A 16,441-nucleotide genomic window follows, 5' to 3' on the forward strand; every position below is an offset into this window, starting at 1 on the left:
GACCCGACCCCGCAGCGTTTCCCTCAGGGCAGCCCGGGACGCCTCAGGGGGAGCGCGCGCCCGTCGTGAGGGGGGGAGAAAAAGGCGCCAAAAAGCGCCTCGGGGGCCGCGCGCGCTCCCGCGAGGGGAAAAAGGCGCCGAAGCGCAGGAGGCGCGAGGCGCCCGCAGCCCCCGCCCCGCAGATTCGCCACCGGGAGCCATCGCTCAGGGCACCCGCACCGGGAAAGGGGGACGAGCCCAGCGCTGGGCACTGCGGCTCCGGGACGCCTCGGGACCCCCCCGTGACACCCCCGCGCCCGGTGAGGCGCCGCCTCCGTGCCGGTGATGGCGGGCGGGGCCGCCCCACGCGGAGCACCCCGACGGCGTCCCGCAGATTCGCCACGGCATCCTCCCGCCCCCCGGAGGGCGCAGGGGGGGGCCGGCCCCGCGCGGGGGGCTCCGGTGGGAGCGGAGCAGCCGAAGCGGCCCCGCCGTTGTGAGCGGGGGGGGTCCCCCCCGGCGGGGCTGTGTCGAAAGTGCGGAGCGCAGCGCGCAGGCGCCGCCGCCGCCCCGGGCCGTGGGAACAAAGGGAGCGCGGCCGCGGGTGAGTCGGGAGGGCCCGGCCGGGCCGAGCGGGGCCGCGGGGGGGACGGGCCCTCCCGGGGGGAAAAACGGGGGCTGCGGGGCCCGGCAGAGCCTTCGGGGCCGGGCGGGGAGGCCGAGGGACTCCCGCGGCCGCCTCGGGCCCGCTCGGGCTCGGCGCGAACTCCCCGTGTGCCAGCCCGGCCGCGGCTCTGGGGCGTTGTTTGACGAGGAAAGCCATAAGAAATACCACGTTACAGCGGGTTTTTTTTTAACATTCTGGTGTAAAACCTCGCTGCTGGAAGGTTAAACGCTGCCTGTGAGACCGCGGCTGCCGGGCTCGGTGGTTATTTATGTGCCCAGATACGTGATTTGGTCGATTATGCATTAATACCAGATTTCTGAAGGAGTCAGTGTAAAATAATGGGATGTGTGCTTTTTATTCCTTACTGGGAAAAAAATATATTTGCTTAAAACCTTTAGTATGAAGATGATCTAAGCCTGCGTGTTCTTGCACAGCTGTTTAAGGCCGGATTCCTTGGAAAGTCCATTAGTTTTTCAAAGAGGTAACACCTAAGCTTATAAATGCCCTTTTGTCCTTCTTCCAAAATTGGCAAATTCCTTGGGAATCAGTGGTAACGATAATAATTGAAGCTTCAAAGATCTGGGGGAGCAGAGGCACAGCACTCACTGGCGTGATCTTCTTTTGTCTTGCAGAAGTACAAATATAATGTCAGGTGGCTGAAAATTTGACTATCAAAATGTCAAGTAAGTTTTTTTTTTTCGGATTTTTCTTCCTTTAACTTGATGAATTAAAGATCTGGTTCAGGAGAACCCGTTTGTGAGATGATCCCATTGTTCCGGGCATTAAAAGGAAATATGGGAAGTGCAGAGATTCCTGACCAAACTCTTGGCCTTAAATTGTGCTGTGGCTGATTCCTGGCATATTGTTTTCATAGGAAATGCAGATATCACAGCTTCTAAATCCTGTTTGACTGCATTTTTGCTCTCCCTCCCTGTAATTAGTGTGCATATAAATGCACACACAGATTCTCCAGTCTTCTACCTGAATAAAAGGCTGGGATTTAGAGCAAAGGGGGGGCTTCATTTTTTCTTTCTTTTCTTTCTCTTGTGTTGTTTTTCACTTTTCAATGGCAAAATGCAAAGTCTTTCAGAGTAGAATTTCTGTCTTATTTTGGTAAATTGCTTTAAAAATGTTGGCCACAGCAGATGCCTTATAGAGAATTCGTTCAGATTTTCAAGAAAAAAAAAATGTGCTTACATTTCTATCTTAACAGAAAGGCCATCCTATGCCCCACCTCCCACCCCAGCTCCTGCAACCGTAAGTATAGTGATTTTTCTCATTAACACAGAGCCTTTAGTAACTTCCCAGAGCAATAATTATGGAGTTGCATCACCTTCCTGTATCAGAAACACAGCACTAATTAATGTGATATGAATTGCTTAAATTAATCTCATTCTTTTTTAAGCACTTTGTGAAAGAGGAGCTGAATAAATTTGTTTCACCTTTGAGGCTGGATCTTGCAGACACTGAATTTTCTGTGAGCAGTCACTTGTCTGAAATGATTCACAGGGGGTTGCAGCAGTGCTGGAGTAGTTAAGAGCCAACTGACATATTTAATTCTAAAACTTCCCGCTGAGCCTGTGCCCAAATCATGGGCAGACAGTGCATTTTTTTTTAATGTTTCTGTTGTCCTGAGCTGCATTTCAGTGGAATGTAGGAATATGCAAAATCCTGTTATATTGGGTCAGAGCAGTGAAACACTCCTGATGCCAGTCTTGGCACTCCTTGAAATCACTGGTATTTTGGAGTCTAGGACATGGGAAGTATTTTACTTTCTAGTAAAGTGGTGTGGAATCACACTGAGGAAAACATGAATGGGAGCTTTGAGTCCTGTCCAGTGACATTCCTGGATGTACAGAGGTGCTGCAGGCAGGGAACTCTTTGAAACCAAATGCTCCTCTTTGGTCACATTTCTGAATAGTTTGGATTTTATGATAAATCCTCTGTACAGAAGAATGAGCAAAGATGCTATAGTGATTTTTTTTTTTTTTAACTTAAGAAGATTGGAAAACTGTTACCCAACAGTGTGTCCTTGATCTCTGCAGGGTGAGAATTAGATGGAAAGTGATCCTTCAAATTTATTGTGCTGTACTTTGCAAGTAAAGAGGCTTGAAAATGGTATAGTGCATAGATACAAGTTATGCTTTCATAAATTTACACGAATAAAACTTGGTTTGCATAGTTTGTTCAGAGTTTTCATTTTGCACACAGCGAAACAGCTCTGTGCCAGGGTTAGGAGGAACACGATGGACCCACCCTGAGCCCTGGATTCCTGCATGGGGAGCTGTGCACACACACGGGATTCCTTTGGGATGTAGCATGGATACAGATGTTAAACTGTTTATGTTTGCTGTGGTACAGCCCTTCAGAAGGGGTGCATGAAACACATGTCAGAACTGCAGCCAGTGATGTGCATTACCTGTCTAACAAGCAGCTTTTCTTCTGTTTATATTATATTTTATGCAGTCCTTCAGGTGATGGTCTGTGCTCTGTTAATGCAAGTCATAAAGCAGCCAAATAACCTTGCTTGTTCTTCCACAGCCAGTTCCAGGTGCTACAGTGAACAAAGTCCCAGTACTGTAGCTGAAATAAAAAGTCTCCATGTGTTGCAAGGTAGTTCCCTGGTAACATTTAAATCCTGTCTTGCAGAAATAAAGAATTAAGCAGACGGAGATTACAATTGTCACCTGGTTTTATTGAAGAGGTGTAGTTCAACATATTCAAAACCTGTTATGGTAATACAAAAAAACTACAGTAAAGTGGTGTCTTATGAAGTAGTGAGTGTGTATGTCATGAGCCCAGGCACACAGATGAGCACATGGCAGCTGCTGTGACTGAGTTAAAAAGCTTGGCAATAATCTCTATTGAAGGCTGACTGTTAAAGGATAATTTTCCTCTGCACTTGTATGTTAAGAAATAAAATCCTGCAGCGAGTCTGCCTTTACCTGAAACCTTCAGAGTTATCATAGTCAGCTCCTAGGGCACTTCTGTTCAGTGTCTGTGTGTGTCATACTTTGGTTCTTGGAGTCCTGAACCAATTTGCAGGATTTTATAACTGTGGTCTAGAACAGGTCTGGTCAGCAGATCCCGGGGAAAGACTGTAGGAATGTTTACTGGGGGTACTGGAGAGAGGGACACTGAGGGGATGGTGCTTAAATGTCTAAAAACACTCCAGGCTCTCATGAATCCTAATGGAGTGATAGGGCCACGACAGTCAGGATTTAATCACGGTCACTGTTAAATAGCTGATCCATTTTTTCCAACAAAATTTGATTGGGAAGTGGGGGATAATGGAAAAAGGTAGAAATTTAAGCGAGGAGGGGAATATAGGGAACTCAGTGACACTTGAGTGTCCTTAGATTATTGAGAGAGGAAGGTAAAGAACTCAGATTTTTCTCTACATGACTGAGGTGAGAACAAATTGATCCACTTTCATGAATGAATGAAGATGTATTGATTAACTTCTGAATTGTCTTGGATTGGGTGGTCTGTTCAGACTAGTTTGTAGTTTCTAACCTGTAGATCTTTTTGCAGAACTAGAGTTCCTCAGTCTGCCTTGTAACAGAGGGATGTCTCTGGGAATTGTCTTCAGCCACTGGCAGTGGTGCACAGATGGTGCTTTGAGAGATTTCCACCCCCCTCCACGTTTGTTGGGAAGGCAGAATGCTGGGAAGAAAATCAGGCAGGGATTTTCATTGGTGTAAATGTGGATACAGGGGATTTCTGCCCCATCACTGGGTGCTGTGTCATCCTGTAACCTTCACCCTTCGGATATAAGAGTCTTCTGAATTCCTTGGTGGCTCATGTTGGAAAATTTTATTAGCAATGAGCTGGATTTACAGAATGCTTGTTTAAATAAGTTACGCAGTTAATAGAAATAAAATCACCGACTTCAGGCAGAAATTTGCAGTGACACATTTGCTTAAAAGTCCTGTTTCCTTACTAGGTTTGTACTGGAGTAAGTTGTGTGTGTTGGGAAGACACCAACTGCTACACCTCATTGCTTGTTTGAATTCTGGTTGCTTTTGCATGCCATATTGCAGTTCATTTTCATTTCTGTGTTTTCCTCGTTTGAGCTCATTTCTCATTCGTGTTTTTGTCTCATTTGTTTCCATCAGCAAATGCCCAGCACCCCAGGGTTTGTGGGATACAATCCATACAGCCATCTGGCCTACAACAACTACAGGCTGGGAGGGAACCCGGGCACCAACAGCCGGGTCACGGTAGGAGAATCAACTATTACATCCTCCAGCAAACACCAGGAATTGACCCGAAATGGCTTTAGGGTTAGGTTCTTCGGAGTCTTGGCTGCTGCCACTTCTTTATTAAAAAAAAAAAACAACTTACTTCTGATTCTTATTCCCCACCCTCCCCCCCTTCCCCTTCACTCTGAAACCTTTTGCAGGAAAATGAGCTTCTACTCAGCAGGGAGAACTGGTGACGGTTTGTGGTGCAGAACTCCAAAAAAGACAGACTTTGTGGTCTTCAGTGACCACTGCATGCGTAGGGAAGAGTTCTGGAGCTGGGTACGAATTGTTGGAGGGAGGGAACTGCTCATTCTGCTGAGGTTCATTGGCACAAAAATAAGGAAGAGCGTTTTGCAAACTGGAGATGGTTGATAGTTGTTGCATCATCCTGTTGAGCCATATGAGGGGTGCAAGCTTTTATTATTCTTTCCAGGCTTAGACTGGTAATAACTGCACAGTCCCAAGTTCAGTCATTATTTTTTCAACAAAAGTGTGGTGATAATAAAATAGAATCCTTTCAGCTCTTATATGTGTCAGTGTGTGGGAAATGGATGTTACATTCATTTTTCATGGAGTAAACAAAGCGAGAAGGAGGCAAGTGATGAGGGAGGTGACAGCTTCATTTCAAACACGGATGAAGTGCTGAGAGTTGGATGGAGTTAGGAAACAAAAATAGACTGGGGAAATGTAACATTTTCATAACACAACAGAAATAGAGCAAATCCCTGATTTTTTTTTTTTTTTTAATATCTCAAAACTTTAAGGTTTTTTTTCATGTAAGATTTGTACCTTAAAACATCTGATCAGTTTGGAAAGTGATACGGAGATGGTGCTTTCAATGAAGTGTACTCCTTTTATGCCTCTCATATAAACCTTCTTTCAAACTTCACATATGAAGTTCATTCTATTTGTTAAAGCATTTGCAGAAAGGACCTTCCCCTACAAGCTGGAATTGACTGAACGGACACTATTTCCTTACACAAGAATAAGTCAGGTTTTGTCTGAGAACTTCCATTGTTTCTGTATGTCACAAACATACACAGCCTGCTCTGCCATGCATATCCCAGTATATGGATGGTGTCTTTAAACCCCTCTTAATTTAAAAGCATTAAACAGTTTCCGTTAATGTTTTTCCAACCCATCTGTATGTGTATCTATGTATACATTTTGGTGATGCATATACCTCATGCACATTATTTATACACAGTTCTGTATGCATTGTTCATAGAGCTCCATAAATTCAGCAAAACAAAAAACTTGTCGGGGAGTTAAAATTTGAAAACTGAATGTTGAACACAGGCCTTCTGGGGCTGCACACAAGTATTGATCCATGGGCCACAGTCCTGAAAGGTCTTGAACCTTTTATATTTTTATTTAAATGCACCCACTTAATGTAACAGAACTCCTGGAAGTGCTGGAGGAGCGGAGGGTTTCAGACCCTGCAGTTGGCAGGGGCTGTGATGGCACTGCACTGTTCTGGGAGGAAACCCTGTGGGGTGTTCTGTGCATTGAGGGGACATGAGGGGAGGCAGCAGCTTTCCAGCAGCAGTTGGTGCTCAGTGTCCTTTTGTGTAGTGCCAGCAGTGCCTGACAGCGTCAAAGCCAAGGGAAGATAGAGCACAGGAGCATGTTACAGGCTAATTGGGACAATTAATTACAGCTTGGCTACAAGTAGAGCACACATTTACAGTTCGGCTGCATAGGGTTGTTTTCTTTTTATCATATGAGTCTGTTAATTGGCTCCAAATTACCACTGACGAATTTTGCAGGCAGCTGCTAAAATTATTTGGTACATCTCTAACTTAATGCTTTTAAACTTTCTCCATATCTTTTTTCACCTGTGCAGTAGCCACATTAAATTTATCGAAACAGATAAAATAAATTGCTCATCAGAAGTGAGAAAAGCCAGCCTGCTGGGGTTGGTGTCTCCGTGGCAGCTCCTAAGCTGTGTAGTTCAGTTTTAAGAACACGGAGCCCTTTAGAGGCTTTATCTAGTTACTGCTCTGTAAACTCACAGAGAAAAGGGCAAAGCTCACGTTGGAAATCACTGCTGTGAGGACCAGCTCTCTAGTTAGTGCCTGTTCACAGACTGGGTCGTTTTTTTGTTGGTGGTGTTGTTTGCTTCTCGCGGTGGGGGTGTGTGAATGCACAAGAGCGAGTGTTTTCCGACACTGGAGCGTGTGGGAACTGTCCAGCAATGCCGTTAACGAATGGATTTATCCGGTTCTTTTATAGGCTTCCTCTGGTATTACCATTCCCAAGCCCCCCAAACCCCCAGACAAGCCCCTGATGCCCTACATGCGGTACAGCCGGAAGGTGGGTATTGCCGTGTCCGTCAGTAATAAAGTCAGTGTTCGTTTGTGCTAACAATTAATTGCTATGATCTTAGTTTCAGCTTCTAAACGTTGACTCCTAACAGCCTGCGCTCTCTTAAGGGGATGTAAAGTCCAGAGTCTGCCCTGCAGAACAAAGGCAGCAGTAGTCTGGTCACACAGTTGCCAATTTCTTGGGGGGAAAAAATTGCTAAAATGCTAATTCCTACCACTGTCTGCTGACAAGGATCCACCCCGCCACATTCAGGAGTTCCTGTGACTTACTGACAGAACTTTTTTATATAAAGGAAGTATTCCTTGCGTTTTCTGGGCTTGGTGCAGTGCTGTAGCTGGACTGAAGAGTAGCAATGAGTGGACTTTGCATGTTCTCCTTCACCACCCTAGCCCGTGGCAACGTTCGCTTCGCTATTCTGTGAACTGTGGGACAGAAATAGGAGAGAGACTCTTGTGGAGTCTGGAGTCTGATGGGGCATGGGGAGGGCATGGCAGCCTGGCTGAAGCGGGTGAGCCAGAAGGAATTTCTTCCACTTCTGGTAAAGTATCTTTACCAGCCTGTCTGTCTTAGGCCAAAAAACATCAACACACACACAAAAAAAAAAAAAAAAAAAAAAAAAAAAAAAAAAAAAAAAAAAAAAAAAAAAAAAAAAAAAAAAAAAAAAAAAAAGTCAAGTGGTGCAGCAAGAAATTACACTGGCAGCTCTCCTTTTTTTTTTTTCCCTATAAAGTTAGAAACCTTTTTGGTGGAGTCAGAACTTGTTGGAACTCAGATTGATCAGCAAGACTGAAATGTTGTGAAATGTTACATTCTGATCTGAAAAGCTCAGTCTCTTTGTCATAATCTACTGCTGGATGTGTTTACTCAGTAGCATTTTTTTCCCCGAGATGCAGCGATGTGCATTTAAGAAGAGAATTGAGAGGGTTAAAGGCAATATTCCCATGAGACCAAAGCCACTCAGCAATTGCCTGGTTCAGTAGCTGGCTTCCTACTGACTTCCTGCCCCAGAAAATAATCCAGATAGTTTAGCCAGACTCATTCCTAACTTAATCCTGTTTTTCATGGTGATTCCAGAAAGAACACTGAGATGACAATATAAAATGTTTAATTTGGAAGTATTTAGATATCATTAGTAAAGCTCCAGCTGTTTCTGTTAAGGTCTGGGACCAAGTGAAGGCGTCCAATCCTGATTTGAAGTTATGGGAAATTGGCAAGATTATTGGAGGAATGTGGCGAGATCTCACTGATGAAGAGAAGCAAGAGTATTTGAATGAATATGAAGCTGAAAAGGTAAATGGAAGAAATCTGGGATGTTTATTACAGCTGATTCTTCTAGGAACTGGTCTGAGAAGAAAAATTCATCTTCCCCATGCAGGGGTGTTTGAGGCATTCACGAGAGCCCTGTATGTAACTTAAGTGGAAGTTTGTCCTGACACGTCTCTTAGATTTTTTTTTAAATAACTGTGCATCAACTGTGACTGGTCAGTTTTTAGACCTAATTCAAAATGAAGTATTTATAATTGAGTGTCGATTTTAACTGTTTAATGAATGGATTTGATTGTACAACATCAGTATTGAAAAGATTGTCTCAACACCAAAATCCTCTTTCAAAACTGGTGCTCTGCAACTACTGCTGTTCATAAGAGACTTCCAGTCACGTGGGGTTTGGTTTTCCTGGTGTAACCTGGTGGAACTCCACACTGTGGCATTAGTGTCTTGTTTCTTAATAGAAAATGCTACCACCTGTAGGGTTTTCTTGTGCTTTTGTTTTGGTTTTATTGATCTTAATGACAAGAGATGACAGCTCCTCGTGTCTAGGTTGGTAAGTGCTGAGCACCTGTACAAGGCTGTTCTTGTGGTTCTCAGGTACAAAGGGGAGAACTGTCCAGCTGATGTGCTGTGTTTACACCTGGCAGGCATCTGGGGCTGTGGACACCTGGTCAAATCTCAGCTGGTTCTATTCCAAGGCAGTAGAGAAGTACTGCAAACTGGGTGCTCGTAGCTGAAAGAAAAAATGCAGGAATTCTATCTTTTACCTTGGTAATGCTGTTTAGATTGTAAGCTCCTTGGGGCAGGGGCCAGCTGGTTTCTATTTGTGCAGTGCCCAGGCAGGAGGATTCTGGTCCTCATCATAAAGAAAACAAGACTTTTAGGTACCTTTAACAATGTCATAGATTATATCTCCTTTTTCATTGGAAATACCTTAAATCACTATAAAAAATCTTAAAAGTGAGATTAAAGAAAGCAATTCAAAGGGAGAAGGTATTTCAAAGAAGGTGAAGATAGTGCTGCCATCCTGCTGCAGAAGGAGACAGGAGTCTGGCTGCAGCTCTCTGTGTCATCCCAGTGCAGGGATGGGCCAAAGAATGGACAAATCGTAAGTGATTTTGAAAACTGGTTCATGACATACTGGAATAAGGAAAGAGAAGAAATCAGAATCACAAATCTAGTTAGAACTCCAGAGAATTATTGAGAATATTTTATGTTTGCTAATTATATCTTAACCAGAGCTTGATCATAAATGCCGATCACCTTGTTCTGAGGTGTTTTGAATTTGCAATCTCAGAAAACAAAGCTGTCGTGAGACACTTTCGGGTTAGTAAAGCTGAAATGGACCTGAAGGCCCAGCTGTGTTTTTAAAACACAAACGGACTGTGGAAGGAGTTCTAACTTGTAAAAGAGAAAGCCTGAGAGAACCTGGTCCCCGGTGTGTCAGGCAGACGAGCCGGGGCGGCCCCGTGAGTTACACGGGGCACGGTGGTGGTGTCGGGCCGGGGGTCGCCCGGTGGTGCCATCAAACCGTGTTGGTCACGTTTCAGATCGAGTACAACGAGTCCATGAAGGCCTACCACAACTCCCCTGCCTACCTGGCCTACATCAACGCCAAGAGCCGCGCCGAGGCCGCGCTGGAGGAGGAGAGCCGGCAGAGGCAGTCGCGCATGGAGAAGGGGGAGCCCTACATGAGCATCCAGCCCGCCGAGGACCCCGACGGTAAGCGGGACGGGCTCAGTGCAGGACCAGCAGCAGAGAGACACAAAACCACCCCCACACACCTTCCCCAGCACCTCACGTGGCTGCCTTTCTGTTCTGGTGCCTTTGATACCGATTATCGCATTTTGCTCCGTAACAAAGCTGACTTTGTTCCCAAAAATAAGGTGGCACCCGTGGCAGAAGTTATTCCAGCCCTTCTTAATTAAGTGTGAAGTAATGCTTACAGTTCAAACCAAATCAGTCTGCTTACAGCTTTAGCCCATGCATTAGAAAAGGCTTAGATGCCTGATTTAATCCAGCTTGGATGGAATGTTGTGCTTTTATTACCAGAAGCACATAAGTCTGACAGGCAGAGTTCAGGTGTGATTAAGAGCACCTGAACTTTCAATGTGTTCAGCAACTGTCATTTGAGATTGTTTAGGGAGTGAGGTGCCCTTGCTGCTGACAAGTTGATGAGAAAATTCTGAAAGTTTATTTGACTGCAAGGAAATGCACCCCACCCAGTGGGAAAAGTCAGCCTCACACACCTCATGGCTGCTTTTAAATTCATCACGAAATACTTGTTGAAACCTGAGGGTGAAAAATGTACTCAGTTACACCCTTTTTTTTTTTCCTTCCCCCTCGTAAAAGCACACCTCTGAGATAAACCTTATGGCAAACAGCACTTTCCCCTGTGTGAGGTAATTGCAACATTGAAGTAAATACATTTAGTGTTGGGCTGGCTGGAACTTGGGGATTCTGTTCTGTGCTGCCTGGACCAGGTGAACTTGGGCAGAACCAGCCATTATCTCTTTCTGCTTTGTTTAAACAGATACCTCAGTGAGAAACTGAACATAACACTTTGAAACAAAGGGGACAGAAACTTTGATTCAACTAGTTCTCTTCTCTGGTAGTATCTCCTGGCATGGTGTAAGGCTTCTCCTTAAAATTTCTGTGAATAGTCAGAAGGTCATCTCCATTAGGAATATTTGATGTAAAGTTAATTCAGCTTCTGGACTTCCCTATGTGACATTGTTCTGGGATATAATTCATACTTGTTGCTGAATGGATTTCTCTTTAGAGAAATGCATTTACTAATAAGTAGATAGAATAGAATAAATAAATAGAATACTGTTAATACATTCCTCTGAATTTTCAGTGATGTGTAAACATGTGTCACTGCTTCATGCTTTCAGTCCTCAGTGTTTCAAAAAGTGAGTGGTTTTGTTCTGTGCTACAAAGGTTGTTTACAGAGGAGTCACTGTTCTGCTTGCCTTTTGTGCTGGGTTTTGCTCTGCTAACGTGATTAGTCAGGGATGGTTCTTTTATTCTGTGTATTAATATCCCCTCTTACTGTGGAAATGTGGAAAGCAAGGCGGTCAGTAACCAGGTCAGTGCCAGTTCCAGCTGTGGGAGATGCGTGTGAAATGGGCTGCGAGAGCTGTGCCAGGGAAATGCTGTCCCATTCCCCGGTGCTCCGTGTGTGTTCCTGTGCTCTCTGGGACGTGCCAACACCACGCTGGGGTTTCAGTGAGCGGCAGTGTGGGTACGGTGCCAGCCTCGGGGCTCCCTGTGGCACTGAAGCAGTTCCCTCCCTGTGGCACTGAAGCAGTTCCCTCCCTGTGGCACTGAAGCAGTTCCCTCCCTGTGGCACTGAAGCAGTTCCCTTCATGTGGCACTGAAGCAGTTCCCTCCCTGTGGCACTGAAGCAGTTCCCTCCCTGTGGCACTGAAGCAGTTCCCTCCCTGTGGCACTGAAGCAGTTCCCCCCGGGCTCTGTTGCAGACTACGACGATGGGTTCTCCATGAAGCACACGGCCACGGCGCGGTTCCAGCGCAACCACCGGCTCATCAGCGAGATCCTCAGCGAGAGCGTGGTGCCCGACGTCCGCTCCGTGGTCACCACGGCCAGGATGCAAGTCCTGAAACGCCAGGTTCAGTCCTTAATGGTTCATCAGGTAAAGAGAAAGGACGTGGATGCAGCTAAAACATGATGGTGTTGGGCTGGACTCCAGGTCTCGGATCATCTGATCGCTTACATGACTGTTCTTGCTGGGTGTCATGTTCTGTGCACTCCAAGAGCTAATCCCTAGGTTTGCTTGGGAGCTGCAGGATGTGAGACTTCACCACCTGGGCTGTTTTGTTACTGAGGATCACGTTAAACTGCACTTTGTTCTGTAGGATACCCTAGGTATTAACTCCATAGCTTTACATTATGACATACAGCCCTCTGTATTATTACAGCAAAAGTCTGCTGGGTAATAGGTGGAGTTGTGATTTCAGGTACCTGACAACTCATTACCTTGTTCGTAACGATTTCTTTTTGCAGTAAATTGTCCCTATTGTAACATTTCTAATTGAAAGTTAAACTCATACAAGGAAATCTGGTGAGGTCACACCTACATGTTTCACCCAGCTTTGACTGGGCACATGCCTGTATTTTCCAAGCACTCATGTTACCAAAAGAACCCTGTCAGCATGGTCAGTGTGCGTGTGGGTGAAGAGAGACGAGGATTAGATAGAGATGTGTTGGGTTTTTTGATTAACAGATTATTTGGAGGGTGGAGGGGGTGGTTTCCCTTCTTTCCTTTGAATTGTGGTCTGTGTTATGAGAATGTAATTGATGTGGGAGTGTGTCTTTACCTGTGGGCTGTGTATATCCAGACCTGAGGGGTGCAGAACAGGAAAAAAAATGTGCACATTTGATGCTGGAAGCTTCATTTACAATATGCCTGAACTGCTGCATGGGCCCATTTACTGTTCATACTTTTCAGTACGAACTTCTGAGCTGTCGGCTGTCAGATCAAGGCAGGCAGAAGGATGTTTATGTACTAGAGCAATATTTAAAAATAAACCCATACAAATATTTTTGTGCACAGCTGTAGCTTTACCCCGTTCTCAGGCGACTGCACAGTGAAGTTCTTGCCATTTATTTCACTTCCAGCGTAAACTCGAAGCTGAGCTGCTGCAGATTGAGGAGCGTCACCAGGAAAAGAAGAGGAAGTTTTTGGAAAGCACAGAGTCCTTCAACAACGAGCTTAAAAGGGTACAATTCACTTTCCTTCACTTACTCTGAGGAAGCTGCTGGTTCCCCTCTGGTACAAGTGCGTCAGTCCTGTGTTTAGTTGTGTGCAAGGACCCAGCTGCTGAGGCAGTGCCCTGGGGTGGGTGGTACAAAGCACAGGACGATTTCCTGCTCCTTCAGTGACCTTTAGTGGTGACATGGGGCCAGTACAGTTTAGAGTTCCTCCAGGCTGGGCCTGAGAAGGAGCACCTGAAGGAAGGTGAAGCCACTGTGGAGGACACACTCTTCTCCTTGGCTGTGTTCAAATAACAAGCTCTACGTTGTTTATTTATCCCCTGCCCCTTTATTTTTGTTAATATGCCTGTATCTCCCTAGCGACTGAAGATTTTCATATAAACTTCGTCAAATCAAAATTATGTTGCACACAGAAACACTGAACTCATCAGTGGGGTTTCCTGATGTTTTGTATTTCAGCCTGAGGTAGTAAAAGAGCTTTCGTCTTTTTTTTTAACTGCTAGTTATGCAGCCTGAAGGTGGAAGTGGATATGGAAAAAATTGCAGCTGAGATTGCCCAGGCTGAGGAACAGGCTCGCAAGAGGCAGGAGGAAAGGGAAAAGGAAGCAGCTGAGCAAGCCGAGCGCAGTCAGAACAACCTGGCAGCTGAGGAGGAGCAGGCAGCCAGCAAGGGGGAGGAGAAGAAGGAAGAGGAGAGCACTCCGATGGAGACAGGTAACTGCACCTGAACACCTGCTGGGGAATCCTACCAGGATCTCAGAGGGTCCCTGGGGAGGCTCAGCTCAGCCTGGAGAACAGTTCACTGCGTCCTGGTGAACACAGGCGTTTCTTTTCTTACTCAGTTACTCAGTTTAGGAGGGGAGGGGATAAGAACACACAGAGCCCCCTGCCATGCTTTGTGTGTGATGTACCCAAGGGAAAAAAATGCTCTCTAAACCAAAGTTAGACATTGGTTTACTGGGAGCAACTGGGATTGTTTTGTTGTCCCAGTGTCTGTGTCTAGCAAGGAGGATGGAACAGCTGCTCTCAGGTAGATTTTCCAGCTGCTTTGTGCTCTGGACAATGGTAGGAAATGCTGCTGGATTCAGGGGTCTCAGTGGCTGGAACCTCAGAGAGTCACTGCTGCAACAGCAGGAGCATAAGGAAAGGGGACCAAGGAGTTTGAATTCCAGTGTTTCTGGTTTAACAAGGCACATGGCTTTCCTATGGCTGGAATTCTGAGGTCAGGCAGCTGTGGGTGACATCAGGATGCTGTGGCAGGACCACGTGCATCCTCAGCGCTGAGGTCCCTCAGCTGTGCCTGTCACTGCACGTTCCGAGTGGCATAACTGCTGTGGAACACTCGGATTTATTACAGCTAAATCCTAATTGCACAACCCAAACGAACGCACTGGCATGCGAGTGACACTGGGAAATGTGTTGTTCCAGAGGAGCCTCACGCGGAGGAGAGCGCGGAGAACCAGCAGAACGGTGAGGAGGGGACCTCCACCCCCGAGGACAAGGAGAGCGGGCAGGAGGGCGTGGACAGCACGGCCGAGGAGGGGACCAGCGACAGCAACACGGGCTCGGAGAGCAACAGCGCGACCGTGGAGGAGCCGCCCGCAGACCCCACGGCCGAGGAGGGCGACAAGAAGGAATAACCACTGTGTCTGTAATGAAGTACTGTGTGATCTCAGAACGTGCTCCGCGGCTGTTGTACCTTCCCTGCCTCTGTCACTTGTCTCCAAAGGATCCCCGGGGGTTGATGGCACGTCAGGTTACCAGTGTAGCGATGTGGGGGCCCTGTAGAGGCACAGGGGTGTCCTGCAGCAGGCAGAAAAGGAACCTCATGTGTCTAGGCACGGCTGTTGCAGTGTGGAGAGGGGCTTATATCACTTGGAATTCTTCCCTAGAAAGACAGATTTGGGTTTAGTTTTGGTTTTAGGTGAGAAATCAGGCCTTCTCTCTTCCTTCTCGTTCCACGGCCGCAGTGACTGGCAGTTTTTCCAAAGGCCCTTCCTGTCCCTGTGTGGCAGCAGTGAGCTGCAGGTGTGTCTCACCCAGGCTGCAGCCCTGACTTGTCTGCACGACTGAGGCATTTAAAGCTGATGTTACTTTGGAGCAAAGGCCTGATGTCACCTGGAGCCTCTCCTCATCCAGCAGGCCGCTGTGTCCCACCGCTGCTGTGCTCTGTGCCAGCCCAGGGCAAGTTCTGCTGCAGCTGCCCTGGTCTTTGCTTTGAAAGAAGGCTTTCAGTCCTCAGGAGCAGCTCTGGAATGAGGCTGAAAGGTGGGGTTCGGGGGTTTTTCGGTGTAACTTAGTTGTTTTTCTAGAGGAGCTGCTCTACAGTGATGGAAACTTGCTCGTGGTCTGCGTGCAGCATGTCAGGAGATCCAGCTCCAAAGGACTCAGTGTAGTCTTGCAGTAAATGACACATCTTCAGGGATTTTTTTCCTGTGGTGCAGGATTCCTTTCAGCAAGCCTTTGCTTTTCTTTACCAATTAACTCCTTTTTTTGCTACCAAGAGACCCTGGTGTGGCCTCAGCCAGAGCCCTGGCACAGTACAGAGCAGGAGAGCATTTAAACACGCACATGTTCTCTGAGCAGACAGTCACTGATATGGCACAAATGGTAAAAAATAGTAGTTTTGCTTGTCATGAGCTTTCAGAACCTCTGGGAACTACAAGAAAAGGCCACAATTTGCCCTATATAAGCAAAAGCCCTAAAAAAAAAAAAAATACATTTAATTGCAACAAAAGCTCCAGGCAACTTTTTGACTTTACAACTGAGAGAACACGTGATGCTTCAATGAATCGATGTGTTTTTTTCAGAGCAGTGGGTCTATGAGATGGTGTTTTTTAAATCCTTTTGGTCTTTTTTTTTAAATGGTCTAAAAATAATAAAATTCAACGTTTGGTTTTTTTTTAAAACTCACAGTGGTCTGTTCTTGTCTTTTAAGGTAATGCCAGTGTTTGGTTCAGAGCTTTCATCATCTGTTCTCCATCTCAAGCCAGAGGAGAATAAACACATGGGATTTGATTTCTTACAGATACCAGCTGCTGCCTGGACTGGGGGCCGACCCCCACAGGGCTCAGGTGAGACTCCACACCTGAGGTGCTGCAAACCCTTGTTGTGCAACAGCTTTTATCTGCAGCAGCCCTGGGTTCTGCAGGCGGGGGGGGGGGGGAGGTGCTTTTCATCTGCTCCAAATTCCCAAGGTGTATGTAAATAA

At 46.3% G+C, this 16,441-nt stretch overlaps 1 protein-coding gene across 6 annotated transcripts; it reads left to right on the plus strand.

Annotated features, from left to right (window-relative positions):
* Positions 1 to 455: 455 nt before the first annotated feature.
* On the plus strand, positions 456 to 16,095 carry SMARCE1 (SWI/SNF related, matrix associated, actin dependent regulator of chromatin, subfamily e, member 1). Of its 6 annotated transcripts, none has more exons than XM_027746418.2 (11): positions 459 to 583; positions 1,279 to 1,329; positions 1,860 to 1,903; positions 4,765 to 4,869; positions 7,129 to 7,209; positions 8,380 to 8,511; positions 10,041 to 10,212; positions 11,976 to 12,148; positions 13,135 to 13,236; positions 13,734 to 13,944; positions 14,659 to 16,095. In XM_027746418.2, the coding sequence occupies exons 2-11, from the start codon at positions 1,323 to 1,325 to the stop codon at positions 14,868 to 14,870; spliced, it is 1,239 nt and encodes a 412-aa protein (XP_027602219.1). In that variant the 5' UTR covers positions 459 to 583; positions 1,279 to 1,322; the 3' UTR covers positions 14,871 to 16,095. The 6 variants fall into 6 exon arrangements, with proteins under 6 accessions (XP_027602244.1, XP_027602238.1, XP_027602219.1 ...); XM_027746432.2 differs by lacking the exon at positions 459 to 583 and adding an exon at positions 748 to 1,127 and having other exon boundaries at positions 14,659 to 14,870; XM_027746443.2 differs by lacking the exon at positions 8,380 to 8,511 and having other exon boundaries at positions 456 to 583.
* The last annotated feature ends 346 nt before the right edge of the window (positions 16,096 to 16,441 follow it).

This window comes from Pipra filicauda, unplaced genomic scaffold (genome assembly GCF_003945595.2).
Source record: "Pipra filicauda isolate LSUMZ 115617 unplaced genomic scaffold, ASM394559v2 scaffold193_size2426894_pilon, whole genome shotgun sequence".
Classification (NCBI taxonomy): domain Eukaryota; kingdom Metazoa; phylum Chordata; class Aves; order Passeriformes; family Pipridae; genus Pipra; species Pipra filicauda.